We start from the raw sequence: 11,393 nt of genomic DNA on the forward strand, positions 1-11,393 counted from the left end.
TTTTTTTGTGAATGGAATGTACTTCAATACAACAAAATAAACCAGAAACACACACAATCCTGATTAATCAATACACAATTGGCACAAATTACGGTACTTACCTGTTCCTGAGTGCCCTCAGTGTCCACATGGCTGATCCTCTGATTAGGCATGATGGCAGGGCAGCTGCACCATCGATGCAAGGTGGCAACCACCATGCAGGGCTTCCCCTGGAAATGCCTGAGGACCCCAGAGCAGTGGTGGATGTGGTTGTGGAAAAGAAGCGACACCGAAACATCCAAGATGACGCTACCTCCCTGGCCCTGATTTATGGATGTCACCTGGAGCCCACCTATAGGTAAGAATGAGTCATGTGACCCTACTAGCCTATAAAACCCAAGTGCACACCCCAACAGTTCCTTGGTTATTTAGCAACTTGCTGTGACTCCTGGCAATACCTGCTCTGTTCCTGTTGTCCTATTATTTCCTACTCCTGATTTTTTCCTCGTGATTGTCTTCCTTGGTATACTGACCTTGGCTTTTTTCGGACTCCGCTACTTCGTGGCCAGCCCTGACTTATGGACCTCATGACTTCGTCTCGCCCCTTATCGGATACCCTATTCTTTAATAAAGCCCACATGCTACCGCCACCACATCCAGGTCACTCCTGAGGGGTCAATTGCAATTGCTTCAGACCTGAGGAAGAGAGGAAAACTCTCGAAAGCTTGTCTTTGAAATATTATGTTAGTCCAATAAAAAAGGTATCATTGTATACTGCAATACTCTGGTATTTCGGCATCTTGTCTACTGGACTAATACGGCAAATCCAATCTACACTATATACATATATATATATATATATATATTAATTTTTATTTTTTATTTCATAGTCATAGTTTTTTTTTTATATTAGATCATGGAAATAACAGTAATTCATAGTTAAATATTTCATCCCTAAATACTGTTATATTTAATGTATGTGTTTTAACAATATTCTGTAAAAACATGAAGAATGGAGTAATTTAAATCAATATTATCCTGGAATCAGGTATGTAAAAATATGGTATTTGTAAATTGTGCCTATTGAAATGTTTATTTTCTAACTGGTGTGCTCATATGTTCCCATGGTTGCCGTATCTCTGAGGATTTCATTATAAATTATACCTTGTTTTTGTTATTTCTGTGTAGTAACATTTGACTATTTTTACAAAGCCTCCAATCTCCGTTCACAGCCTGAAAGAGACGTTGTGAATGTAGATGTCAGTGGAAAGTGTTGTGAGAGTTTTTGTAAACTGTTGACAAAAGACAACTGTGAGGAATGAATGACTTTAAAGTGTTTACAATCCCTTTCATATGAGGAGACTTAGTGGAGACTCCGAGCTACTTAAGTCTTCATTTGGCTGGCACTAGTGGTTTTTGCCTACAACTCAAGCTGAGCAAGTAAATTAAATCAAAAGATGAACCCAGCTTGAGGGATAATTTAGTATTTAAAACAGCCCTTTGAAGTGGCCCTCAAACACAACCCTTGACACATTTAAATGGTGAAATTCAATTAGTTAAGGTTTTTTGACACCACTTTTGTGTTGTATTAAGATTGAAATCTAAGCAGCCTCTTGTAGCTATGCTTTCAATATAACTGTTAGATCTGTCTCCCATGAGGATATAAAAGTCTATGTCAGAGATGAAGTTCCATTCAGTATCTTACAAGCAACACAGGCACTAAGACCATGGATCAACTATTGCTACTACTCCTGTATGTCTGCAGCTTGCTCTGCCCTCTCTGTACTGCATGTAAGTACACCTCTAATAAACTGTGTTTTTTATGAAGCTTTTTTAAGTGTGTAAATATGACCCTGTACATATTAGTTGTCATTGTACCTTTAAATGACATTCTTGGACCCAGTACTTATATATTTTATATATATATATATATATATATATATATATATTTTTTTTTATTATGATGCTTCAAATGGATCTATTCTTACGACAACAGTCTTAGTTTGATTTTTGTTTTCGCCGATTTATCTTTATAAACTTGTGCTGTATGTAAAATCCAATCTAATCCAAATGTGTTTTTTTTTTTTATACGTGTAGATGATGGGGCTGTCAACAAGCAAAGTGAAAAAAGGAATTTATTTGCAGAGAGAGGCTGCTGTAAAAGGCAGAGCAATTTTGTTTACATTGGTCAAGGTGAGTTTGTAACAAATTGTGAAGAATTTTGTGCTAAGGAATTATTGATATAACAAGAAATGTTTGTCCAAGTCCTTGCGATGTGCAGATTTTTTCCGACACTGCACTACATAAACTTAAGGTTGATACAACATAAATTCTCAAAGGATTTAAATCGAATATTAGATGTATGAGAAAAAATATCTAGCAGTTTAATTCTATATCAAATTTGCGTCTGAAGTAAAAAAAAACAATTATCCTGTAACATTTAGTCTAAAAAATAACTTATCCATTCATGCATGTTTGTTACCGCTGTTGATCCTTTGTATTTATTTGTGTTATTTTGCAGATATATCTGGCGGCCCAGTAAGTGTGGATGTTGGGCTCTGCAGATCTCATTGTGGTGGTCCTCAAAGAGTAAATTCATACAACCATGGTGTTCCAAAACATTCTTCTATGTTGGATTTTATAAGAAGCAAGAAGGTAAATCCAATGTTTAATAAGAAAAAATGATGTTTATTTGAATATCGGATTATATTCCAATGGATTAGCCATCTTTTTCTATTCCTCTTCTCATTTTTTACTGCATTAATATAATCCACTGGGTATATATTACAACGTAATACAGTAATAAATGTTGACGTGTTGCATGGGTTATATGTCTTTATTTTCCAATATACTACCCTATGAATCATTTATGCCACTTGTAATTGTTTTATCCTTCATGGACTTCACGTTTAGAAGTAAAAAAGATTTATACCTTGTTAGGCAACTAAAGTCTGAAGCCTCATTTAAAAGTTGTGAAACGTAACCCAGACTTATTAAATGGGATGGATTCAAATGTAATCGACAGCTAACAGGAACTCATGGGAGTCCTCTAAGCGTTTTAGTGACAGCACTATTAACTAACAGGGTAATTCAATAAAGTGAGAATTCAAATGTGAATTTCAAATGTATGTCTTGAGTATTCAAACTGAAAGCATATAGAAAGCATAGAGGATTTTTAACATTTTAAATTCACTTTGAATTCTCACCTAAGTGAATAACCCTGTTAATATTCCTCTTTCAAAAATAGTTATATTCTCTTAGGAACAATGGCGCTGATAGTTCGTCATAAATAAATGTATAACTTAAAGAATTAATAACTGTATATTTTTTATTATAGCAACACATCTGATTTTTACATGACCAGTTTACAATGTATGTTAACTCCCTGATTGTTTGCAGGTACGAGATAAAATTCCAGATGCTTCAAGCCCACCAGGATCGGAGCCTTCATGTCCAAAAGCATCTAGCTGTCAACCCACAAAAGTTGGGATAGAAAGAGTACTGTTGTATGAAGGAATTCAAGAGGTAGAGGTTATAGAAGACTGTCAGTGTAACCTGGTACCAGAAGAATGTATCAGAATGCCTTATCTAAAGACCTTCTTTCCTGAGACACCTTTGGAGACAACAGTAGATGTTGGAAAATGTTCAGATCCTCAAGACTCCACAGGTAAATACTTTTTACAATATGCATATACAGGAATCATTACATTTATTTTTTTTAATACAGTGACGATATAGTAACGCTTAACTCAAATTTAAGTAAGATATTAATTTCTGAAGAGACGTTGTTTGATTATAGTTTGATTATCTGGCAAAAGGAGTTGCTCGTCAGACGTAAATATTGATTTTCCAGTTTTTAATTGTAAATCAATCCAAGTTTTAGATGATCTTAAATTAAACTAGGAATATTTGAAATTAATTTAGTAAGTTGTACCTCAATTATACCATATCTTTACTAAGTAATGGAAGAGATAATTGTGGTTCTGCTTGACATGACATTTCTTCATTTTATTTTTGTTTTCTAATTAACTTAATGCCATTCTACATTTTCTTTTAGATAGAAAACTGAATATTGTCACTGATTACCTGGAAATATAAATGCATGTTCATGTTTATTAAATGGAAAAAGTGAATTATTTCCAATTCCTTTTGTAGGCCTCATTTGTTCTCCGACTAAATTGGACTCTGTGATTGTCGAAAGCCCAAATGGAGCCGAAGTTGTGAAAACTGTGGAAAACTGTGAAATGAAAGAAAAATGCTATAGAGTTAGCTATCTAGAATATCACTATGAACTAATCTACAACCCAAAAGGTGTCAAAGAAGAGAGGCTTAAGGTAAACTGTGACAAATGTGTGAAACATTTTTTTTCCCGTTTGTAAAATATATATATATTATTGCAAAGCTGCAAACATATGCAGTCTGAAAAATGCATGCTACCTGTCTTCAGATCAATGTGTACATTTTTACCAGGGTTATTTTTAGATTGTTGTTTGGAAGAATTGTTGTCACTTTTTAACATACCGTTTTAAAAATGACGGGGTTATTTACTTAAGTCAAAATTTTAGCAAGTTAAAACTAATGAGCAACTTGGGGCTAAAAGCTACAACTGTAGCTCAGTTGTAGAATTTCCCCAAATCTCCTTATTTAGTCATTTTCAAATCATTTTTATTAAACATTTTTTTAAGAATGTTTTTGAACAAAGACAATTACTAAGGAAAAATGATAAACAATAAAAAGAGAAGGAGGGGAAATAATTCCTCATCCACTAAAATTTTATTTGCTAAAACCCTGTAAGATTTTTTTTTTTTTGGTTAAACCACATCCCACTGGCAGTCCTACGTGCCAAAGGCAACATTTCAACTGGGCAAAGAGGGACACTTTAATTTAAGCATTGTGTCAGTGGGGTTGTGCCCATGGTAGGGTCTATTCTTAGAAATAGGTGACTTACTAATAATAATGAATGTGACTAAAATGTAATTTAAAATGAGGATAATGTACCTTTTTTACATAGACTGATTTCTAAACACATTTATTGCAGTTTAAAGACACATTACTCTAGGTATTATTACTGTGAAGCTGTTATACTGTCAGACATACCGACAATATGGAGCTCCTAGAAAAGGGTGACATTATGATAGAAAAGAAGGACAGAGTGATTTGGGCCAAAAAATAGTGACTTTCCCTCCTAAATAGGGACATTTAAAACTGTAAAATGTAAAACTGTAAAAAGCTGCACGAGGCAAAATGTTGCATTACATTCAAATGTTTAACCCCTTAAGGACCAAACTTCTGGAATAAAAGGGAATCATGACATGTCACACATGTCATGTGTCCTTAAGGGGTTAAAGGGATCCTCCAGTGCCAGGAAAACAAACCTGTTTTCCTGGCACTAGAGAATACTGGAGTGCCCCCCTACCTCCCGCCCACCATCCCACATCGCTGAAGAGGTTAAAACCCCTTCAGCCACTTACCTGAATGTCCCTCAGCGCTGGGTCAGGCTCCGCCCATGCTCCGCCCATGGTAGACAGCCACTACAGGAGGACTTAACCCTAGGAGGTAAAAACTGCAATATTTATTTACACTTGCAGGGTTAAGGGTGATGGGAGTTGGCACCCAGACCTCTTCAATGGGCTGAAGTGGTCTGGGTGCCTAAAGTGTCCCTTTAATATTATGTGTAAAGAGTTTCTATTTTATTCCAAAAAGCTCCGTCTTTACATTTGTCTTATTCCAACCAGCTTTATATGTTTGCATATTAATATTATTATTATTATTATTGGTATTTATATAGCGCCAGCTTATTCCACAGCGCTTTACAGTAAGAGGGGAATTTACCAAATGAGACAATAACAAAATGTAACAGGAACAATAGGTAGTTGAGGACCCTGCTCACACGAGCATATTAGAAATATTGCATGCCACATTCTATGGCTTGAAACAATGCTGCACTGAATCAGTGTGTTAGAAAGTTAAAGTAGATAAAAGGGGATAAACATGAACAAATATGTTGAAAAAAAAACAAAAAAAACAGTGATGGAGATATATAAAAATGTTATGTTCTAATCTAAAAAGTGGTGTGAAGTTCTAAAGGTGAGACAATCACCATGGGAACCAGCATACACATTCATTCAATTGATGATTTCTCCCCTTTTACATTTTTGCTTTACTTTTTAGAACAGAACACTGTTGTGAAAACAAATGTCAAAAGCCTGAGAACATTAAAACGTAAAAAAACATCCAAAACTCAGATCCTTAGTGCAGCTCTGCACTTCTGAGTATTTTATAATTTATCAACTTTATGAAATACTCATGCTGGCTGTGTTGGAATTTCATTGAAATTACTATGCATTTCAAAGATACTTTAAGACAAAATAGAAAAATGTAGGAACAAATGGATCTGTGGAGGCTCTCGCACAAATAACCCAAAATAAGAGAGACCCTTTAATGTTGGGTAATCATACAGTTTAATGATTAGATCAGGAGACTTTTGTCATTTGACAGATCATGTTTCTAAACCTTATTGCATGTATGTCTCTCGAAATGCAATACAGGAACCTTTAATCACAGGGAAGTACTGGGACACACAGATCCTAGTCTGCCAGGATTAGTGAGAGTTACAATCCTAATGTATGTTGGACAAGGGGCTAAGGAGACAGAAACAATTGTCTCCCTAACGTCTCCCTAAGTCTGCATCACTACTGAGACAGGCGCTACAAGTCTTAGTGCTGCCCTTAGATTACATGAGCCCTAACATTAACAAATAATCTAATATAAAATGTACTTAATGGGGTTCTCGAGATATTTGGTCATGAGATTTATTTAATAGCGTTATTTTCCAGTAACACGCCGTACACTCTTAAATGTCCTCTATGTATTGTTCCTCATATGATATTGTAGAATATTATTAAATTATAAAGTGTACCAGCACCTGGCTTATCCAGGTTCCAAATTGCAGAAGTAGAACATTTCCATTCTAGTCCTCTTTGACCTCTGTAAGACATCTTAATTTGGTCTAGTCGATGTTCTAGTCTAGTTGATGTCTAGGTTATGTTTGGTTTGGGAGAGTTTAGCCACTATTTTTATCCATTTGGTCATCTCCGTCACCCATACTTACACCCACATTGTGATCCCTGAGTCATGTTTCCCTTCATATAAAAGTCATGGGCAATCAACTTTCTATATTACATCCACTTTGTTAATGTTTTAAAACTATATGTGTTGCCAACGTGGGGGGGTGAATGATCTATCTGGTGTCTTAATTTTATTTTAGTCCGAATTTTTTTTATTCATCAACAAATTCCACTGACCTAAATACTTTGCTCTTTCAGAGCTGGTTCTCAGAATACATAAAATCTGATTTATTTTGTCTGTTAAATATTGTTTTGCTGTATTCACATATAATTCATAGCAGTATTTCTCAAACAGCAAGATTATTCCTGCCAAATGCCTCTATTAGCATTTTTTTTTCTCACAATTACACCTAGCATCAATTTTTTTTCTTTGAAATAATGTGTTAGTATGATAATGTGTAAGTATGAACTTCTGCTTTGCAATATTAGTTCAGAGTAGAAACAATGTGGGTCCTTCATAACGGTTAGACAGTTGGCGAATATACTGCCGAATGATGCCAAGGGACTTCTGGTACCATAACAGTGACCTTTAAACTGTCGTAACGGTTTGTCACAATCCAACTTTCAATCTGGAAGAGAATTCTCTTTACTCACATTATACTTGTTAAATCTAGTAATTGCATTAGTTGCACAATTCATTTAATGTATTAAATTAAAATAATCCCGTGAATTATCCATAGTCATGTGTTGCTCTCCACCCAAAGGTTTAACTTAGTGCATACAAAGTTAGCACCGTAGGATACCTCTGCTTTATATTTGTTTTGTTCTGACCAGATGTGTATGTAGAAATGTTGCATGCAAACTAGTTTGTGTCTGTGCTGCCTTCTGCGTTTACCATAGAATTGAGGATATTGTGTGAATTGCTTTGTTTTGTAAATTTTCCAGGAAATTGACGTGGGAAGGTGCTTAGGAAACTGTTCGTCAGGAAATCATTGTCTACTGAGGTAAGCACAGCTGCTACTTTTCACTCTCCATATATCTGATATCCTTTTTAACAACTCTTGTGTGTTCCTTAATGATCATGTGTTTGGACTACTACCTTCCACCAGATCTATACATTTTGTGTTCAATAATAAGCTAACCTATTCCTTTAAGGTTTAGTAAAAAAAATTGTATCTAAACCTGATGAACACGATCATTTATGTATGTTTCCAAATTTCTTCTAGGGATTCTCGGAACAAAGATCAATGTATAGTGTGGGCGGAAGCTTCTCGAAACGGATGTGTCCCCGAAGAATACGATACACACACATTCAGGAGCAGAAATGGACATATACGATCAGTGTTCGCAATAAAGACTTGCAAATGTGAGACGTAAATACCGTGGTCTTGGTAAAATGACTTGGACGTTTAGGATTCTGTCAAAAAAATACACCGCATGATTTCGACTTATCTCTGTTTGGAGAAATTAGCTGAAGATGTCCATTTATGTGGTACTGAAGAATGCTGAAAAACGTGGCACTTTACCTGCAGACGTGCCAGTAAGCAATGCAGGCCATGTTGCACTAGTGACACTGATATTAGAAGTGACTCGGAATGTCATAAGCATAATGTCACCTGCTTGAATACTTAACTAGGATGCAATAGTCAAATTGGAAAAATTCGCCTATCCATCTTTTTGATTGGGAAATTGAACATTTAATAACTGAAAAGCCAAGGTCAATAAACCAGTGTCTTAGCAAAAGTTATTGGTGATGCTGAGGATTTTCAAAGTACATTTGCAGGGTTAAGTACATATTAATAATATGTATTTCTTTACCAGCATTGTGATAAATAATGTGTATAGTGTCTGCTCAACAGACTTTTTATAGGAGAGGTGCCATGTAGAATTATATAGAATATTGCACATTGTGCCGAAAGGCGGAGAGATTGGACGCTTAATAGTGGACTTTGAGGTTAAACCATTTGTGAACAGTTTAACCCCTAAAGTTAAACCAGCAGCAGTGATCTCTTGGCACCATAACAACTTCATTCCAATGAAGTTGTTATGGTGCCCGAGTGTTCATTTAAGTTATTTTAAGGTATTGTTATAGAGAAAATGTATAGTCTTGATTTGCATAAAAAACATACGGAAGTGAGCATAAATCTTTTCCATGTAATTTTAGGTGGCACTCCCCCTTTAATAGCTTATCATTTTAGAGTTAATTTGATTAAGTATCAGTGTTTTGACTTCAGAACGTTATGTATTATAGAATATTATATATTTTGTTAAAGTTCAGTTTATAATTGAATATCTTTATTTTGTTAGTTTGGCAAAAAAAATGTCTCGTGCTTACAGGAAAATCAGTGAAAACATCCTGGTTAAATAATTTGATATTATTTAATATAATTTAGCTGTACGGCAGAATATTTTATGAACCTAGATTTTGTTTAGGATTTCGGTGGCTGAAGTCTGTCTCTTCTTAAACATATTAATGAAGGTTTATAAATATTCTTAGAGGTTTTTTCCTATACAGTATAGGAGATGTACATTTGTATATATGTTTAAAAATTCAACTAGCCAAATACTTCTGTTCATTTGGACTATATTCTGTAAATACAATGTATATATAATAAATATTACTGTACAACCTAAGTTTCTCGTGTTTGTTGAAAGTAACATTTTAGAGTCTACAGTTTCTGTATACTCGCTTGCAATGACCAATCAATCAATAACAACCTCTCCTGTAGGTTAAATTCATAGTCTAAGCACCAAAACTACTACGTGATAATTAAGTGATTTTGAATCATGGATGCTGCCCTTGAAGCCTTGCACATAAAAACCATGCCATTACTAATAAATACAATTACAGTATTGATGATCTTACAATGGGCAGATCGGGCTGGAGTTCATTTTATATCTAAAATTAAAAAAGAACACCCCAGTGTTAAAATTAAATATAATTGCTTAAATTGTTTTTAATATTGAAATGTTCCAATAATGGTGGTCCACTAATCCAACATTTTTTAAGAGCTTTAAGCATATTTTTTTATTTTCCACGCCATACACAGGTCACACATTTACAAAAAAGTAAAATTCCTAGGGATAAAAATGTAAATCATTTTAAAAATACCTCCAAAAAGATATCTTGCCTTGAATAACTTTACACACCAAGAGTGACCACACTGTCAACATTATCGTATTATGGAGCATTTGTGGGTATAAGCATGTTTTTTATATTAATAAAAGTTTATTAAAGTTGACAAATGGCAGGTGATTGTTCTGTAAAGTTCATTGTTTGTAAAGTATTAGAGACATTGAGCTAGCTTCCCGAAAATACGTAGGGTTTGAGCCTAGAGACACAGCAATGCATATCTCCTCACTTACCCTTGTCCTACCATGCTCTGGGTAGCCCTTGCATCTTTGTAAATTTACTAAGCTCCCTGCTAGGCCCCTTCATTCATTTTAGGCCAGGGGCTGCTCCCAGCTGTGAATGAATGAATGAAAAGACCTGGCAGGGAGTACCAAATCCTCTAGCCAAAAATATTCATGGATAAAGATTCCAGCATTTAAAATGGAAGTTTCCGAGCCCCACCGAGTCATAGTACTCAACAAATGTTTCACATTAAAGAGTTAGAACTACAGAACCACTACAGTCCGACAACTTCATAGAGGTAACGTGGTCTGGGTAACGTTAGTGATCCTTTATATTATATAATTTTCGAGAAACATGCCAGGGTAGTTTTTACCACTCACTTACTGTAATCCATCATGTATGCATACACTAAAACAATATTAAGGATTATGAACTAAACAGTGAATTGTGATGAATTAAAATAAGATTTGTGAGATGTGGGGCCCGAAGGCCGACTGAGCAGGACACAAGTTTGCAGAGCTCCTGGCCTAATTAATAACATTTGACTCAAAACTCGAGAAATACAGCAACTTTATTTAGCTATACTCAATTTGGAAGCCCAAATTATTTTGAATTTAACTAGTGATCTGAGGCGTGCCCAGTCACGCGAGGATGGGGATGTGGCCAATTTCCTTTTCTCAATCTCCTGCTTCGAAACGAGGACCATTGTCCTCTCTTTGGAGCGGTGGGGGTCATCCCAGTCCCCACTGGATAGATTTCTGACTCTCACTTAAGAAACTCTGGCTGTACCCTCAAGCATTAAGATGGCAACTGTATGCAATTCTGCAGAATATATGGTTTAATTTTACTTTGACTTTGATAACTTGTGTCGGCAGTTCTAGGCGGCTGGGCGAAGCTTTCTTAATGTGTTACCAGCAGTAATGCAACTGTTCCTTTCCGTGGCAGTGGCTCCCACCCTACAGGAATCGGATTAGCCATCCCATTGTGTTGGT

At 35.4% G+C, this 11,393-nt stretch overlaps 1 protein-coding gene across 1 annotated transcript; it reads left to right on the forward strand.

The window, feature by feature from the left end:
• Positions 1–977: 977 nt before the first annotated feature.
• On the forward strand, positions 978–9,601 carry LOC134610297 (uncharacterized). Its single transcript, XM_063453242.1, has 7 exons — positions 978–1,770; positions 2,077–2,172; positions 2,501–2,634; positions 3,379–3,646; positions 4,135–4,313; positions 7,992–8,050; positions 8,273–9,601. Exons 1-7 carry the CDS (start codon positions 1,707–1,709, stop codon positions 8,421–8,423), a joined length of 951 nt encoding a protein of 316 aa, XP_063309312.1. The 5' UTR covers positions 978–1,706; the 3' UTR covers positions 8,424–9,601.
• Positions 9,602–11,393: the final 1,792 nt, after the last annotated feature.

Source organism: Pelobates fuscus, chromosome 5 (genome assembly GCF_036172605.1).
Source record: "Pelobates fuscus isolate aPelFus1 chromosome 5, aPelFus1.pri, whole genome shotgun sequence".
In the NCBI taxonomy this organism is placed as follows: Eukaryota; Metazoa; Chordata; class Amphibia; order Anura; family Pelobatidae; genus Pelobates; species Pelobates fuscus.